Source organism: Podarcis vaucheri (assembly GCF_965113315.1).
Source record: "Podarcis vaucheri genome assembly, chromosome: 2".
In the NCBI taxonomy this organism is placed as follows: Eukaryota; Metazoa; Chordata; class Lepidosauria; order Squamata; family Lacertidae; genus Podarcis; species Podarcis vaucheri.
In genome coordinates, this window is record NC_138760.1 from 36,977,958 (window position 1) to 36,993,813 (window position 15,856).

The 15,856-nt window shown below is 43.7% G+C and overlaps 1 protein-coding gene across 13 annotated transcripts in view; it reads right to left on the reverse strand.

Moving 5' to 3' along the window:
- CACNA1G (calcium voltage-gated channel subunit alpha1 G) overlaps positions 1–15,856 on the reverse strand; it is a 335,700-nt gene that overhangs the window by 129,316 nt on the left and 190,528 nt on the right. For all 13 annotated transcript variants that reach the window (XM_082211012.1, XM_082211010.1, XM_082211008.1 and 10 more), the window contains exons 5-9: positions 15,483–15,642; positions 12,494–12,785; positions 12,014–12,106; positions 8,634–9,432; positions 3,682–4,043 (exon numbers count right to left, since the gene is read on the reverse strand). In XM_082211012.1, the coding sequence (XP_082067138.1) occupies positions 3,682–4,043; positions 8,634–9,432; positions 12,014–12,106; positions 12,494–12,785; positions 15,483–15,642 (1,706 nt within the window). The remainder of the gene's footprint in view (positions 1–3,681; positions 4,044–8,633; positions 9,433–12,013; positions 12,107–12,493; positions 12,786–15,482; positions 15,643–15,856) is intronic.

Below are 15,856 nucleotides of genomic sequence, written 5' to 3' on the forward strand. Positions count from 1 at the left end.
GGAATTCAGGGGAGTCTTGCTCCCCCCCAAACTTATAACAATATCAACATTTCTGATACCAAATTATTCCACTTCATAGAACTGACAAAGCCAGGGTTCAGTGTGTATGGAAATACCTGTGTTCTATATTAGGCAAAAGAGCCTAATATAAAAACTAATAAAGTCAATTGCTCATAAGGTCCTTCATTTCTTTTTAAACAACCCATCCATGCAGATACATTTGGTGACATTGATTTGTTTGTTCTTAAGGGGTTTTTTTTTTTTAGGGGGGGAAAGGTCACATTCACCATTTATAATCTCAGCAGAAGGACCAGAGCTATCAATTCTCAGTTCTAATTCCCTATCTCATAACTGTCAGATTATGAAACTGCAAACTGTAAGCCTCAGGAGTTTACAGAAAAACATCTCCTTATTCTCTCCTGCCGCTTTAATCAGATGAATTAATAAAAGCAGGATTCAACATTTGCTATTCACTCCAATATTGAGGGGAGCGGGAGCGGAGGGAAATAGGACATTGGATTCTCTAATCTTTTCTTAAAAAGAAAAGAAAAAGAAGATAGCACACTGAAACCCAGAGTACTCACTTACATCACTTTCTACCCCAGTCCCAGGTTTTTCCAGCTGTGACATCTTTTAAGCCCCTCTGAGTGCATCACAGAATAACCTTCTATCTATAAGGCAACAGTCCTACTCTATTTTGCTTTGGTCAGACCACAACTGGAATACTGTGTCCAATTCTGGGCACCACAATTTAAGAAGGATGTTGCCAAGCTGGAACATGTGCAGATGAGGGCAACCAGGGTGATCAAGGGCCTGGAAACCAATCCTTATGAGGAGCGCTTGAATGAGCTGGGTATGTTTAGCCTGGAAAAGAGGAGACTGAGAGAAGGTATGATAGCCATCTTCAAAATATCTTAAAGGCTGTCACATGGAAGAGGGAGCAGGCTTGTTTTCTCCTGACCTGGAGGGTAGGATGTGAGCCAATGGCTTCAAGTTACAAGAAAGGAGATTCCAACTAAACACACAGAAAAGCTTTCTGACAGTAAGAGCTGTCTGACAGTGGAACAGTTTCCCTCGGGAGGTTGTAGACTCTCCTTCCTTGGAGGCTTTTAAGATGTTGGATGGCTATCTGAGAAGGATGCTTTAGCTGAGATTCCTGCATTGCAGGGAGTTGATGACCTTCTGAGTCCCTTACAACTCTACAGTTCTATGATTCTATATTCCTAGGGACACTGGTGCTACAGGTTCTACTGCCTAGCAGAGCCACCTTTCTTTCTAATCAAATGTAACCTTTCCCCAGCCTGGTATGCTGAAAGTGCTGTTGGACTCCAACTCCCAACAACCCTTCCCAGCATGACCAATGTCAGCTGAGCAGTGAGGGTTGCAGTCCAACAACATCAGGAGGACCACATGCTCCCCACCCTTTCCAGGTGGCAAACTCTTTCCCGTGGGTGTTCCCAAAGATAGTTTCTTTTTTAATCACCATGAGAAAAGCACACCAGGCAACATGATTGCTTCTCTTGCATGCCCTTGGTGGGTTTTCTGTTATGGTAAGAGGGGTAATGGGAAGGGCAGAGGAACTGCTAAGGTTGTCTCCTCATCACAGGAAGCAATACCTGAATTAGACAGAGATGACATTTTCCTCTGTGATTCAAACTATCAAAAATGAAGAATGTGAACTTTGCATCAATTTTTCTAGTTTCCCCTCCAGACTCCAAAGGAACGATCCACTTGGTACTATTATTAAAAGAATAACGAATTTCAAAAGCAATCCATCAATCCTTATTTCAGCTATGGAGACAAATTTTGAGTAAGGTCAAGAAAGGAAGGTCAAACAGCATGTGACAGATCCTAAGAGGACCTAAGTGTGCCTTTCCATTTAAGGCATAACGAAAACAAAGGTTAATCAGCCACATTGCATTAAGATTTCAGAAAACATGCTTGCTTGAAAGGACACATTTAGCACACCAAAGGGGCCTCAGCCACTATAATGTACAACCACTGATGCATTAATACACCAGGATGGCACTAGGATCTACCATTATACCTGCAGAATTTGGTTTGCAGCTACTATTCTGACACAAGGAGCTACAAAACGAGAAGTAAAGCAACTGCATTAAACAGTAAGTGACTATGCCAATAGGGAAGGGGGAGCTAGAAAAGAAGAAAAATGAGCACATCTGAAGGACAGCTTGTTTAATAGGTTCAATTATGTTCAGCACGTTCAATGCAACTTGCTTCCAAGGGGCAGAGTAATCCTAACCAAGGTGTGCCTGATCAGCGTAGCCACTGCTGCATTTGCAACCCCACTGCTTATGCTGGCTGAGGCATAAGATAGTAGCAGAGGAAACTCTGCTCAGTGCGAGAAGAGTCTGGAGCAGGTGCAGTGATCGGTCTCAATGCTGGATTGGGTGGAATGTCGTCAAGTGTCAGCCGTCTACCCAGCTCAGGATACATTGGATTCCAGGCCAGCAAAACCACTCCTCCTCTCCTGAATGCTCTGTTGGGGGGCTTTCCTTGGATTACTGTTGATGAGAATATAACCTGCAGGAACTCCACCTGCCCATGCTTTCATTAGGTGGGACAGAGAGCTCCATATGGGAGGAGTGACACTGACATCCCTAGGGGTGGAGCTCTTTATGAAGATGCCACCAGGTCGGTGATGTCTCTAACCACCTTATGAGACTTTATTCCTTTTTTATAGTATGTTGAAAAACATTTAAAATATTTTCCATGACCTCTGAAATTAAATGGAATGACAATAATTTAGGACTCTGTATGGGAAGTGGGGGACAAAGTCAACCTGATGTTTCAGGGGGAAAGTTGGGTTTCACAGAACTAGAAGCCAAAGTATTTGATCGACCCTTTGACACTGAACAACACTGACACAGACCTATGGGACCTGGAGTAGGTCTTAAATCAGCAACTGTACATAACAACCATGTACCACTTGCCAGCAAGAGAATGTAATCAGTGCTGGCATTTTTAGTTTGGTCACATCAACTGTGCACCAAGCAGACACATTCTAAATAAAGGGCACCCCACAATATGACTGACTGGAGCAAAATCATGTCTAAGTATTGGAATACACCATAACCCAAATTGTATGGGGAAGCCTGCATTAAAAAACACAAAACACCACCAAGCATGCAATTACAGTACTTATTTCACGAAACAGCTTGCATATTTCATGACATGTTGTTTGCAAGTTAGCTATTATAAAATCAAATGTAAATGATTTATTGAGGTAAGCAAATAGTCTTGTGGCTTTTGGAGAATTACTGTGAAAATGCAAAAGAAGAAAGAGAGAGAGACAAAGCATTGTAAAGACGGCTTCACTTGCTTACATCCTCAGACCAACAAGTGTCACTGAACTCCATTCACCAGTGTGCAGTTCTCCACACTAAGTAGCACAACCAGAAGTGCTCCCCCAAGATCTGCAGCTTTGTTGCCCTTGCAGAGCTTCAGAGCTTCATTTAACAACAGACCAGAACAAACACAGCTAAACAGAGCAAGGCATGAAAGTAAGAGGTCAGCATGAATCGATGCTGTGTGGTACGAAATCCCACTCAAGGGGCTAAGAGCAGAACCAGGATGGAGCTAATGAGGCCAGCATTTGGGGTGCTGTGGCTGCAGGGAGAGTCTAACTATAACTACTAAAGTACAGAGGGCTCTGCTTACCTGCTCGTGATACTCAATCCCCATGCTGAGGGTATTGATCAGGATAGCTATCATGATCCCACGGCCAAAGTACTTGCTATCTACAATCTTCCGAAACGTCTCACAAACCACCTTCCAGAAGGCTAGGAATTTTAAGGTGTTTCTTCCCCGGGCTTTCCAACGCTGAGGGTCCCTCTGATCACTGTAGTGAGCGTCCTGAGTAAACTCATATACCCCGTCGCTGTCAGAATCTCCCACTTCATTGTCCACCAGCTCTGGATCGTTAGCCAAGGTCTTCATGCAGTATGGACAACTATCTGGGTTGCAAGTATTGTTGGGTTTCCCAGACTGGCTGGAAATCTTGCAGGAACTTTGACAAGCACCTGAAACAAGGACAAAGAAAACCATACCCTCTGTTATTTCACTAAAAATCTTGGAAATCTCTTTCTGGAGCAGCCAAACAATGTTCGTGTCCAACTGCAGTTTTTGGAAGTTCAATAATTTCACACCAGATGTAAGAGGAGAACCTCTGCCCCGCTTGAGTGGTTATCTCCAACCAATGCAAAAACAGTATGTGTGTATAACTTTTACCATGGCTAGAACAACATTTGAACCATAATTCTTGACTATCTACTGAACCTGAATCAAGACCCTTACTAAGAGATTGATAAGAGGGAGGATACATTAGATTCTAAAAACCTGGTGATTTTTGATGCTAAGCCTGCCCCCTGCATTCTCCAGCACTGTTGTCGGAAAGGTCAGTCCCAATTTAATGAGAAGAGAATTGAAGGGCACAAGTCAAAGAGAGCAAGAGGTGGGAGGATGGGAAAACACAGAAGTGGGACATCAAATGAGCCAGAGTGGCCCTTTCAGAAATGGCTTAAATAGTCTCTGTTGAGAAAACTAGATCAAGTGCTGCATATATGCTGCAACTGAAAAAGGAGCTATATTCCAGTTTCTCCTTCCTCTTCCATAGCTTCTAGAACTCGCTGCCAGGTATGAGATCCCAAGGGACCTTGTTTCCCTGTCATTCCCTCCCCAGCAATTGTCAGCCAATGATTTGGAGGGCTGTGACACAAGTTAAGTTCTGCTAGATATTACAGGTAGGGGAACTACCAGACACAATTTCACTTGCAAGCAATGTGTTTGCTGTCACTTCTGCTTACATCCCGGGGTTCCGCCACTAGTGAGGAAACATGCACCAGCCAGTAAGCTATTATAATGAATGCAGGCAAGGTTTCATTTGAAAGAAGCTTTGTGCAGAAATTAGGCCTGTTCTGCTGCTTCTTTACAAATCTCCATTGGTCAGAATTCAGAAGCAACTCATGCAACACATAGCCAGAGACCCATGAATGGCTACCATCCTACCTATGGGGAAGCTTTAGGTGTCTCAGCCTGATTCAGCACAAATAGCAGGATTACATTGTAGAATTTAGGTATCACAGTGAAGTGTGTGCATGCATATGAGCTGCCAAAGGTGATGGCCCAGTTTCAACTAACCCAGCGTGCTAGCAGAAGCCTGTGCAGGGGCTCACACTAACACAACAGGGCTCGCCTCCTCTCCTCCCCCCATGCACCACCACATTTCCCCCAGATCTGGCCTGGAGGTTTGGGAGAACCCTGAGAAGAGAGCACAGGGCTAGGAGAAGGAAAGATCATTGCACCCGGCAAGCAGAATTCTTGCACTGATGTAACAATCATAAGAGTATGATGTTAAATTCCTCCCAGTGGTCTGGACACCATTTTCCCATAGGATCACTATTTTTGAAAGGCATCTTCCAAAATACATTTCTGCAAGAAGAGTCTGGAAACTCCTCAAAATGTTGAAACTTAAAAATGCTCTCCAACTTAATTTCTGTTGTGTTTTCTTCAAACAGAAGCTTCAGTGGTGTACATATAAACTGGGCAAGTATTTCTCTATGGAGCAAGACCTATGAGGTCAGAATTGTCAGCTCTTATCACTGCAATCCAACACCCTTCATAACAACACAGCATGCTCTATGTTTTGTGATATGCTGATTTAAGACAGTCTTTCGTTTTTCATACTCCAAAGCTGAGAGGAGGAGGTAAAGACACTGAAACATTTATGTGTTTATATATACAGGGTGAGTCCTTTAAAAGAGGCCCCATGGATACAGAGTACACATGTTCCACGGGGCCTCTTTTAAAAGACTCAGCCGATATATAGCTATAGGACATGCACACACACACACAGTTGACACAGTTTATCCTATTATATCTCACCTCCTTAAGCTCATGACTTAAGAGCAGATAGGATACTTGGTTGTGTGTGTGTGTGTGTGTGTGTGTGTGTGTGTGTAATATCCTCTGAATTTCTTCACTTTATCACCTATACAAAAGAAGAAAATCCATGATACTTCTCATTTCCACACCCTAATTTATTGGAAGGACAGATCCTGAAGCTGAGGCTCCAATACTCTGGCCACCTCATGAGAAGAGAAGACTCCCTGGGAAAGACCCTGATGTTGGGAAAGATGGAGAGCACAAGGAGAAGGAGACGGCAGAGGACGAGATGGTTGGACAGTGTTCTCGAAGCTACTAACATGAGTTTGACCAAACTGCGGGAGGCAGTGGAAGACAGGTGTGCTCTTGTCCATGGGGTCACGAAGAGTCGGACACGACTAAACGACTAAACAACAATTCCTAAGCCACGAATGTCTGCTAACTAACTTTGAAGATGAAAAAAGGAGAAAAAAATGAGTGACAGCTGTCCACTACCAAGAGTTCACAGTCACCTCATTACACATTTGGCTATTAAGTTAAAACAAAAAGCAATCAGCTCTTCTGGCACCTGGAATATTAGGAGCTGTAATTAGAGACAAGCACTGCAGCCAGCAAGCTGCTTGGGTGTTCCTGCTGTTTGCTGATACTTCAGCATTAACAACTTCCCCCTAAACATATCATTCTCAAATCATTTCTCGCAATGGCTGAGGCCAGCTGACAGATGGTACCCCACCAGACGACAAGGATACAAAGAGTCTCCCGTTTGTGCTGGCTATGGTGGAATGAAGAGTTTGTCTCCAGAATGCACCTCTGACCCGGTTGTAATGTCTCTCTCATTTCGAAGCCAGCAGGGGAAACTCCCATGGCCGATATAAGGCAGATAATAAGATTTTGGCTACCTGGCCCTACACTGCATCACATCCAGACAGTTTTTCTTATGGATCTCTCTAATGACAAACATTAAAAAGTAGAGACATCACCTTGCCAACAAAGGTCCGTATAGTAAAAGCTATGGTTTTCCCTGTAGTGATGTATGGAAGTGAGAGCTGGACCATAAAGAAGGCTGATCGCCGAAGAATTGATGCTTTTGAATTATGGTGCTGGAGGAGACTCTTGAGAGTCCCATGGACTGCAAGAAGATCAAACCTATCCATTCTTAAGGAAATCAGACCTGAGTGCTCACTGGAAGGACAGATCATGAAGCTGAGGCTCCAATACTTTGGCTACCTCATGAGAAGAGAAGACTCCCTGGAAAAGACCCTGATGTTGGGAAAGATGGAGGGCACAAGGAGAAGGGGACGACAGAGGACGAGATGGTTGGATAGTGTTCTTGAAGCTACCAGCATGAGTTTGACCAAACTGCGGGAGGCAGTGGAAGACAGAAGTGCCTGGCGTGCTCTGGTCCATGGGGTCACGAAGAGTCGGACATGACTAAACGACTAAACAACAACAAAATGACAAACATCATGTTCTGCTCATGTGTTAAAGGGGAAAGCATCATACACATCTGCATATATACTCACAGGTGTGTGGCTGTCTACCAAAACACATCATGTTCAGATAGAGCAGCTCTTACAAGTTACATAATGTGTAGCCTGATCCTATGCATGCTTGTTTTAAAGCAAGTCCCACTGTGTTCAGTTGGGTTGGCTGCAGTGCACTCCCAGGTAAGTGTGCTTAAGACTGCAGCCTAAGAGGTCACCTTCCTAAGAAGTTAAGGAAGAATGACCAAGTCATCAGACTGTTCTTCACTGTTATGAAAGAAAATGGACATAGGCAGGAAACAGATGCAAAGACAAATTCACTTTCTGAGTACAAAGCCCTGAATATTTGCACATTTGCAATGACGTGCATCAGGGATCGGGAGCCTGTAGCCTACAGGTGTTGTTGGACTCCAGTAACCATCAGTCCCAGCCAGCATACATACATGAACAAAGTTCTTGCTTTCCTCTCTCATTGCTTTTAGACAAATATTAAGGCAACGGCAACTCTCAGAATGATGGAATGACTTCTCCAACTAAATAGGAGGCCTACCAGTCACCACCTTGACATAATGTGTCCTGCAGATGGAGAAAGTGTGGAAACAGCACTTCTGTCTCTAACACATAGGCCCAGAGAAGGATGTTTAGAGAACTGATCTTTAACTGGTGGCTTAGGGCCTGGTTTTAGGTGGGTCGTAACAGCAGCATGGCCCCCATACAAATATGTGGTTAAAAATTAATTAAGAAGGTCCTCAAATGAATATTTGGGTTAAAGGTGGGTCCCTCGTCTGAAAAGGCTGAAGACTGCTGACTTAGAGTAGGTGGGTCAGGTCTGGAATGCTTTCTTCATAACATTCATTTTTCTCTCCATCTTACTGAGGGGCACAGAACAGCCGACTTGCTATCAACACAAATTTGCTTAACATGCTACTTTGTTACAACCAATTTGAAAAAATAAAGTACTATCTTTTCATTCTCTGCCCCCATTTCATGTTTTCCAGTGGGGCAGGTTGGGAGGAGGTAATTAACACACCCAAAACAAATTATTTCCGATGAACGGGTTTTGTTAGAACCTTATAAACTAATGTCTGTCTTAGTTCTGAACTGAGGACAACCCGAATCATCCTGAATCTCACCTGACCCTAATCAATGGCAGCCCTGCCTGGAAAGGTAAGTTAGGGATGAACAGCGGCTTTGCCTTCCATCTAGGTGATATCTTAGTGGCTGACACTCTACCCAAACACTTACCAGTGCTCTGTGTCTCCAGTAGCTTCTGCATTGGACTATACGGTCCCGGGGGGATATTAAGGTTCATCAGGGTGCTGGCCCCAGGGTTCAATGTGGGCTCTGCTAAACCTTTTTCTTTCAGCAGTTCATGGGAGTTACTTGGGTGTACAGTAGGGTAGACCTTGCTGCCAACCACAGTCCTGGGAAGCACCTCTGGCCCCGGTAAGCTGAGACCAGGCTGAGGAGGGAGAGATGATCTGCAGCGAATGGGCTCAAAATGACAGTCTGCATGGTAGATGCTGTGAACGGACTCAGCGTTGCTGGCCGTGGGGTGAGGATTGGCTGTTGGAGGGAGCATCAGCCTATTTGCACCATTGTGAAGCGAGCTGGTTTCGACGTCGCTGATTTCAGGGCTGGCGCGCGGTGCCTGAAGGCTTCCATTGCCCAGGTGATAGTGGTGGTGGTGGTGATGGTGGTGGTGAATGAGATGATGCACCGAGGACCTTTTCCGCGGCCGGTGTTTGCACGGCTGCCGCTCTGCACTGCTCTTGCTAACCGGGCTGGAGAGAAACCCCATCCTCACCCCTGTGGTTCGGTAGACCTCCACCAGTTGCTTGCTGGCCTTACGGAGGACGTAGACGAGATATTTGAGGAGTTCGTCATAGCAGCTCCCCGGCTCTGAGAAGCTGGCCAGAGTGCTAGCATTGGAGAGGTAGCGGATTCGCTGTTCCTTCATCAGCTGGCTCTCCCGCTGCTTAGTCTCCGAGAACTGAGTTGCTATGACCACTAAGCAGAGGTTTATCATGAAGAAAGAGCCCACCTGTAAGGGAAGGAGGGATGTGTCAGTATTCCTACACCCAGGGAGGAAGCCTGAAGCAAGTGTGTCTGAGAGAGAACTAGTCATTAAAAAAAATATCTTCAAAACTAGAGCTGAGCTAGCGTTTCTCTGAAGACTCCCTCTCCCCTGCCTCCCCAGGAACATTTCTAAGATATTTTCTTTTTCTGAACCCCCTAGTAAAAGAGAACCACTTCATGGAATTTCCCACCACCATTTATTTTGGTAGCATCCACTATTCCTACGTCCACCACCCCAGCAAACCACCACCATTGCCCTGATACAAGACTAGGTCATGTGGTCCAACAGTGGCAGTGCCAGTGTTAATGGGAAACCCCAAGAAACTGTTGGAAAACTTGTCACCTTGGAAAAATGGTCCCCTTCTCTCCCCCCCCCCATCAGTATACAAATAGTGGGAAATTTCAAGCGACACTCTGCTCACAGTTCTATTCAAAACCAACTTAAAAAGACCAAACAAGTATTATCTCATCAAATGATGAAAAACAAAACTCTGACACCAAATCTCTTAGTCATCTGCCCTCAATACTATGGTCTGAAGGCACAGAAAAATCTGGTGTGGGGTCTGGTCATCTGTTCCTGGAAGGAAAGCTTACTGGGACTAACAAGGGGACAAACTTATAGGGCTGGATCCAGATTTAAGTTGATTCTCTTTGATTTCAATGAGAGTTGAAGTCATGAATAACTGGTGCCCTTGACTAACTGGTTCCTGCCTCCATGACTGCCTGCCTGCACTGCTCATTTGCTTCCCCACACTGCTTCTGGGTCCAGACCGCTCCATTACACAGAGGAGAGGTTAAGGCAAGTGGAGGTTGCTCCTCCTCCTCTTCCCTCTTGTAACTGTTCCTACGCTTGGTGAGGGCAGGTGAACAGAGGATAGTGACACCAGAAAGCAGACACAGGGTGAAGGTGTTGCAGGGGCCATCAGGGAGCCCTTTGCTAGGCTACAGGCCTTGGCAACTGCCCAATAATGCCAACTCCTGACACCGATCCAAGCTGTCTCCTTTTGTAAGTCTACAGCTCTGTTATCCAGAGGTGGTGTGCTTATGTATACGAAACTACACTGATGTTCTCAGCCTCAGGAGTCACTCAGGAAGTGCACCTGTGTCTAAAAATCATAATATGGGAAGCAGCTGACAACAAAGGCTAGTGTCATATAATACAAAACATAGCCCCAAACCCCGTCCCAGTCAAGAGCAGTCATCATCACATTCTGTGTGTGACTCACACGGGGTGGATATTCCCTGCCCTGTTCTTTTCTTTCCTTCCACGTCAAAGACTCTCAAGCTTCCTCACCTCAGGGACACCCACTCCTCAGTTCCGCAGATGACACAAAGAGCTCAAAGCAGAAGGGAGATTTATTGTGACTTAGAAGGGTTTCTCTAATTTTTGCTTCCCGGTAGTCAGAGCTTACTTATTATCACAATTAAGTAGCATTTCTTTCTCCCATGCATTTACTTTTCAGGACAGATTTTTCCCTTGCAGAGAGGATTGGCAGCTTTGCAAACAGATCTCCCGCTTTGTTAACTGGAATTGCGGAGAGGCTGTAACCCAACTACAGCAGCTGTCTGCAGCAAAAGATTGGATATTTTACTCTGAAACAGTCTTTTCATCAGGCTGCATTTTCAGGAGATCGTGATCATCATTCAGCTTTGAAAAGGACCTAGTAACTAGCCTCCTCTCCTGGCTACCATATACCTTCAGATATACGATCCGTGCATGTCACCTGAGCAGCAGGAAGATGCTGATTCATTTTCCCTTTCATTGCCATCAAGGAGGAAAGGAAACATACAATCTGTTCATACCCCACATGCTTATGAGACTGCAAGTCAGTGCACCTTGCAGCCATTTAGGTATGATTAAATATCCATCTCAGCCTAAGGAATCTAGAATGATCTTAGCAAGCTGACCTCTAAGTGTGTTCATAGTGCCTAAGACCAAGTCACTTTGTTTCTGATCAAAACAGAACAAATTGCTCCGGGGTTTATAAACATATAAATGTTATTTGTCCATGTGTGCTATCACCTGTAATACTATGGGGTGTATCTGTGTATCTGGGGCACCGCCCAGCTAAAGTTAAGCATTTTTCTGTTCCACTGATTTCAACGCGAGTTAAACATGTGCTAACTCCTGTCACTGAAATCATATGACAAAAGTACTTAGCCTTGGCTGAATCATGTAAATAATGTTTATGCTGGCCTCAGATGTTGCAAAATGCCTTTTGAAGCAGAATGCCATGTGTATGCTGTGCTCCAAATCAACAAACACCTCATGCCTCATTGCTTTCCATTACTTTCTTCTTACTACCCGTAGACCTTCACTATCACTTTAGTCAGTCAGTGCTCTCATTTGCCACATCTCTCTCTTGTACACACAAGAGCCACAGGGAGGAAAGTTAGAACGCATCCTTTGCTAATGGGCTACCATCTCTCTCAGGCTCCGCTTATAACTCTCCTTTCCTCTGTCGCCCCCCCCCCCATGTTTCTTTCCCTTATAACTCTTGAGTGCAACACCTCTGGTTGCCATGAAGACTAGAGAGACAACTCACAATGATCAGGAGAATGAAATATATGAAGTTGTAGAACGAATGAGCATCCATGACAAAGTACATAATATCTACCCAGCCCTCCAGAGTGATGACCTGTAGGCAAGAGAAAAGGAAAAGGAAGGCATCCGTTAGCAGGACTCTCAAGGGTAGGAAGCACAGGCAAGCATCTATGGATGTTCAAGAAGATACACCAGTGCTATTACTTATACTAGGTCATCAGTCAGATCTCTTAACACAAAGGCTATGAAATCACTAAAGAATGACAAAACCCCAAAGTAAAAAATCATTTCATACAAGTGTCGACCCCATGCTTGATAGAACTGAAGAATAACAACTGGCGATTCTCAACCACAAATTATTATTCTTTGCATATAAAAAATTACTTCGGGACAAGAATAAAGGTTGACCTAGCTTTCCCTGTCACTGAAGGATAGCCTGTTGATACATCAAGCTTGGAGTCAGTTGTGTCCCTTTGTTCACCTGAAATATTGCAATCCATGCATATCCAATGTTATCGAAATTGATTGCTCCTTTGAAAGGGTTGTGCTCCCCTGCAGAGCAGTTTGTGTAATACTGGTTCCAGTTGACACAAGAGGTGTTCGTGGTGTCGTTGTAGGAATAATAGTCCAAGGTGCATTGCAGACCTTCTTCCCTCCTTGTTGGGATGTCGCGACAGTAACGCATCCCATTCTCTCGAGGCTGAGAGCAGATAAAAGGGCTTTCATCTTCATTCTCTGTCTGGTAGTAGGGTTCCACCTCGATTGTGTAAGGGCTTAAAGGAAACAGAAAAGTGCAGGTTAAATACCCAGTATCAGCCTGTGTGTGTGTGTGTGTGTGTGTGTGTGTGTAGGGAAATGAAGGAAACATATTTCTATATAACTGAGGGATGCATAGTGATGTTAAAGGGCAAGAGACTGGAAAATGTAAGAGGAAAGTACTCATTCACAAAGTTAACAGGGTAACCTGTGGAACTCATGGCCCTGAGATATTACAAGGGTGAATAGGATAATTGGGTTCAGAAAAAGCCTTTACACAAATTAATTGAGGGTTAGGGCATTTTGACTGTCTGGGAGTACAATTTCATTTTTCCAGATGTCTTTAAACTGTGGGTATTTTGAAGTTCATAATGAATAGCATATCACTCCAAAATGGCTCTTTCTTGAACAATTTCATCTAAACTGCTGGGGATCAGCTATCAGAGACTGGGATGAATGGTCCAAATTTTCTGATTCTAGTACATCCATTATTATGCCCTTGTGGACTGCATACAGCAACTGAAGTTATTTGAGGGAAACCAAAATAATAATAATAAATCTGGTTTGCATAGTTATTGAAATACTGTACAGTATTTAAGTAAGAGCGAAAAATGCCAAAAGTCATGACCCTTACTAATCTAGCCTTAAGTGCTCAGGATAAACATTAGTCAAGATGCTCATGAACTTTTCTTACCATCCCAGTAGCAAAGGTAGGGAAGAGAGGGTGCAAGAAAGCAGGCAACAACCTGGTCTATCTAAGCTTGCTTTTAACGAGTTTACATTTTAAAATCTTGTGTGTTCTATTGGCTCAACAGCTTGCAGCTTTCAAACTAGTGTTGCCCTTAAAAGTAAAGAAATAGATTTGTTTATACCTTGTCCATTTTTTTCAGTCAACTAATGCCCTCCCACCCCAACATCCCAGGATTGGGTTAGGTAAATAATGGGCTTTATAATGTGATATATTGATGTCTTCTCACCCCACTCTCAATATTTTTATTGTGCATTCTCAAATGTCAATTTAGATGAATGATATTTAAAAAGGACTGACTAGGCAGGCATTTTCAGACTAGAAGTAGATGGTGAAAAACCCTTACTGGGATTCAGAATATCTTTTTTAAAAATGCTACTGTTCCTTTCTAAATACTTCCCTTTGCATGGCAGGCACCACTTGTGTTTCTGGCATTAGAAATGAACATTACTTCAGAAGATGCTATTGAGATAATAAGCCAATTCAATGCATTCGCCCCGATATGGAAAGGGAAGTAAGTGCTGACTTGTTGGGAATTAGCATACGCCTGCCTCAATAAATGGCTACTTCACTGATGCCACAAGGACTCATTGCAAAAAAGCTGGTGGAGCTATATTTAAGGCGAGTTCAGCCCGGTTAATTCCTGAAGTATTGCTTTTAATGCCACAGGAAGCTTAGCTGAAATCCTGGCATTCTGGTTCAATTAAACTCAGACCAGTAGCTGCTGTGTTGGATATACCCAGAATTGATCAGCAATTCATTTACTTTATTGCCAATTTACCTAGAGGGATTTTGCATGTTAATGAAATCCCAGCTCTCTTTGATAGAGGGAGTAGAAGCAAAAAAACAATAAAAAACGACAGAAGACTTGCACAAGTTTGGGAGCCAGGAAAACAGATGCGTACACACATGTATACACCTAACTTCTGCACTATTTTGAGAGCCACTTCTGATCTAGCTTTACGCTGCTTACGTCTTAAAAACATAACTGGGGAATAGACTGGAAAGTTCATCTCCATAACACCTGCAAAATTCTGGACTTCCTGTGCATTATCAGCAGAATGTTGTGTTCAAACCTGCTTAGACTGTTCAAAAGTTACCAATATGCACTACATTTCCCTCATTCCAGCCCACTTCTCCTTGCTTGAAAACAGCCTTGAGAGTCACTACGGAAATCATCAAACCAATTCATAGTAAGTTGGTAATCTATAAGTAACATTGAAATTAATGAGACATCAGTGTGACTTTTGGATCAGGCTCAACAAAGGTGTAACCATTTGAACACGCGAAGGTCCAATGTAAATGTATTCTTAACGCGCCATGAAAGTATTTCTTATCATCGTTCACTATTTGGGAACATTGCCTACTAATAATGTCTGACACAGTACTGATAATCATAAATCACAACAATCATAAATCAACAAGACAGCCTCTATATACTTCAAAGGTGTATTTTGTTAACAGGTACCAACATTATTAATAGTGAGTTGCTTATATTTTTTATGGAATTACCTTTGCGTGGGGTGTGGGTTGCTACTCTTAAAAAATCCTGTTGCTAAGTAGTATAGCCAAAATGGTGCCCTCCCTATGTTGTTGTGACTTCTAACTCACATCAGCCTCAGCCAGCATGACCAATGGTCAGGGATGACGGGAGTCAAAGTCTGGAAGGCAACATGTTGGCTATTCCTGCTCTCCAAGAAGGAAAACTAGGAAAAGAACCTGTGAATCTTGTGCCAAAAAACATACCACAACAAGAAAGTTGAAGTGATAATATGCAAACTGAGTGTTCACCCACAAAGGCAAGCAAACAGAATGGAGGAAACAGCAGCAGCATGACGCAGACTCCTCAGATCTTGCTGGGATTAGCATGTTTATCTAAAGAAACTCCTTGCCTCACCACCATGCACATATAAAACCCCTATGCAAGCATATCCTAAGAATGTTTAGGTGCCTCATTCATACTTACAAACTGAAGTTTTCTGGAAGGAAGCAGCGGTTCCTGAGCAGCCCTGCCCAAAGCTGGACTCCAACAATACCAAAGATGAAGAAGACAAAAAAGCAGAGGAGGAGAACGTTCCCCAACATGGGAAGCGTGTCCAAAAGCAGCGTGACCAGGATGCGCATACCTGAGGGAGCAAAGGGAAAGCAGCCACTAAATGGGAGAAGTCCTACTAAGTTGGGTTCTTCTTGCTTTGAAAGCTAGGCAGAAGGGTCAAACTTGCCATCTGTGAGCTCCGTTCCAACCTTATTTTTTTTCCTATTACTGTACCATGTTAATTCCTGGCAGTGGTTATAGTCCGTCTTACTGTCCACCACACATTGCAGAGAAAATGGCATTTC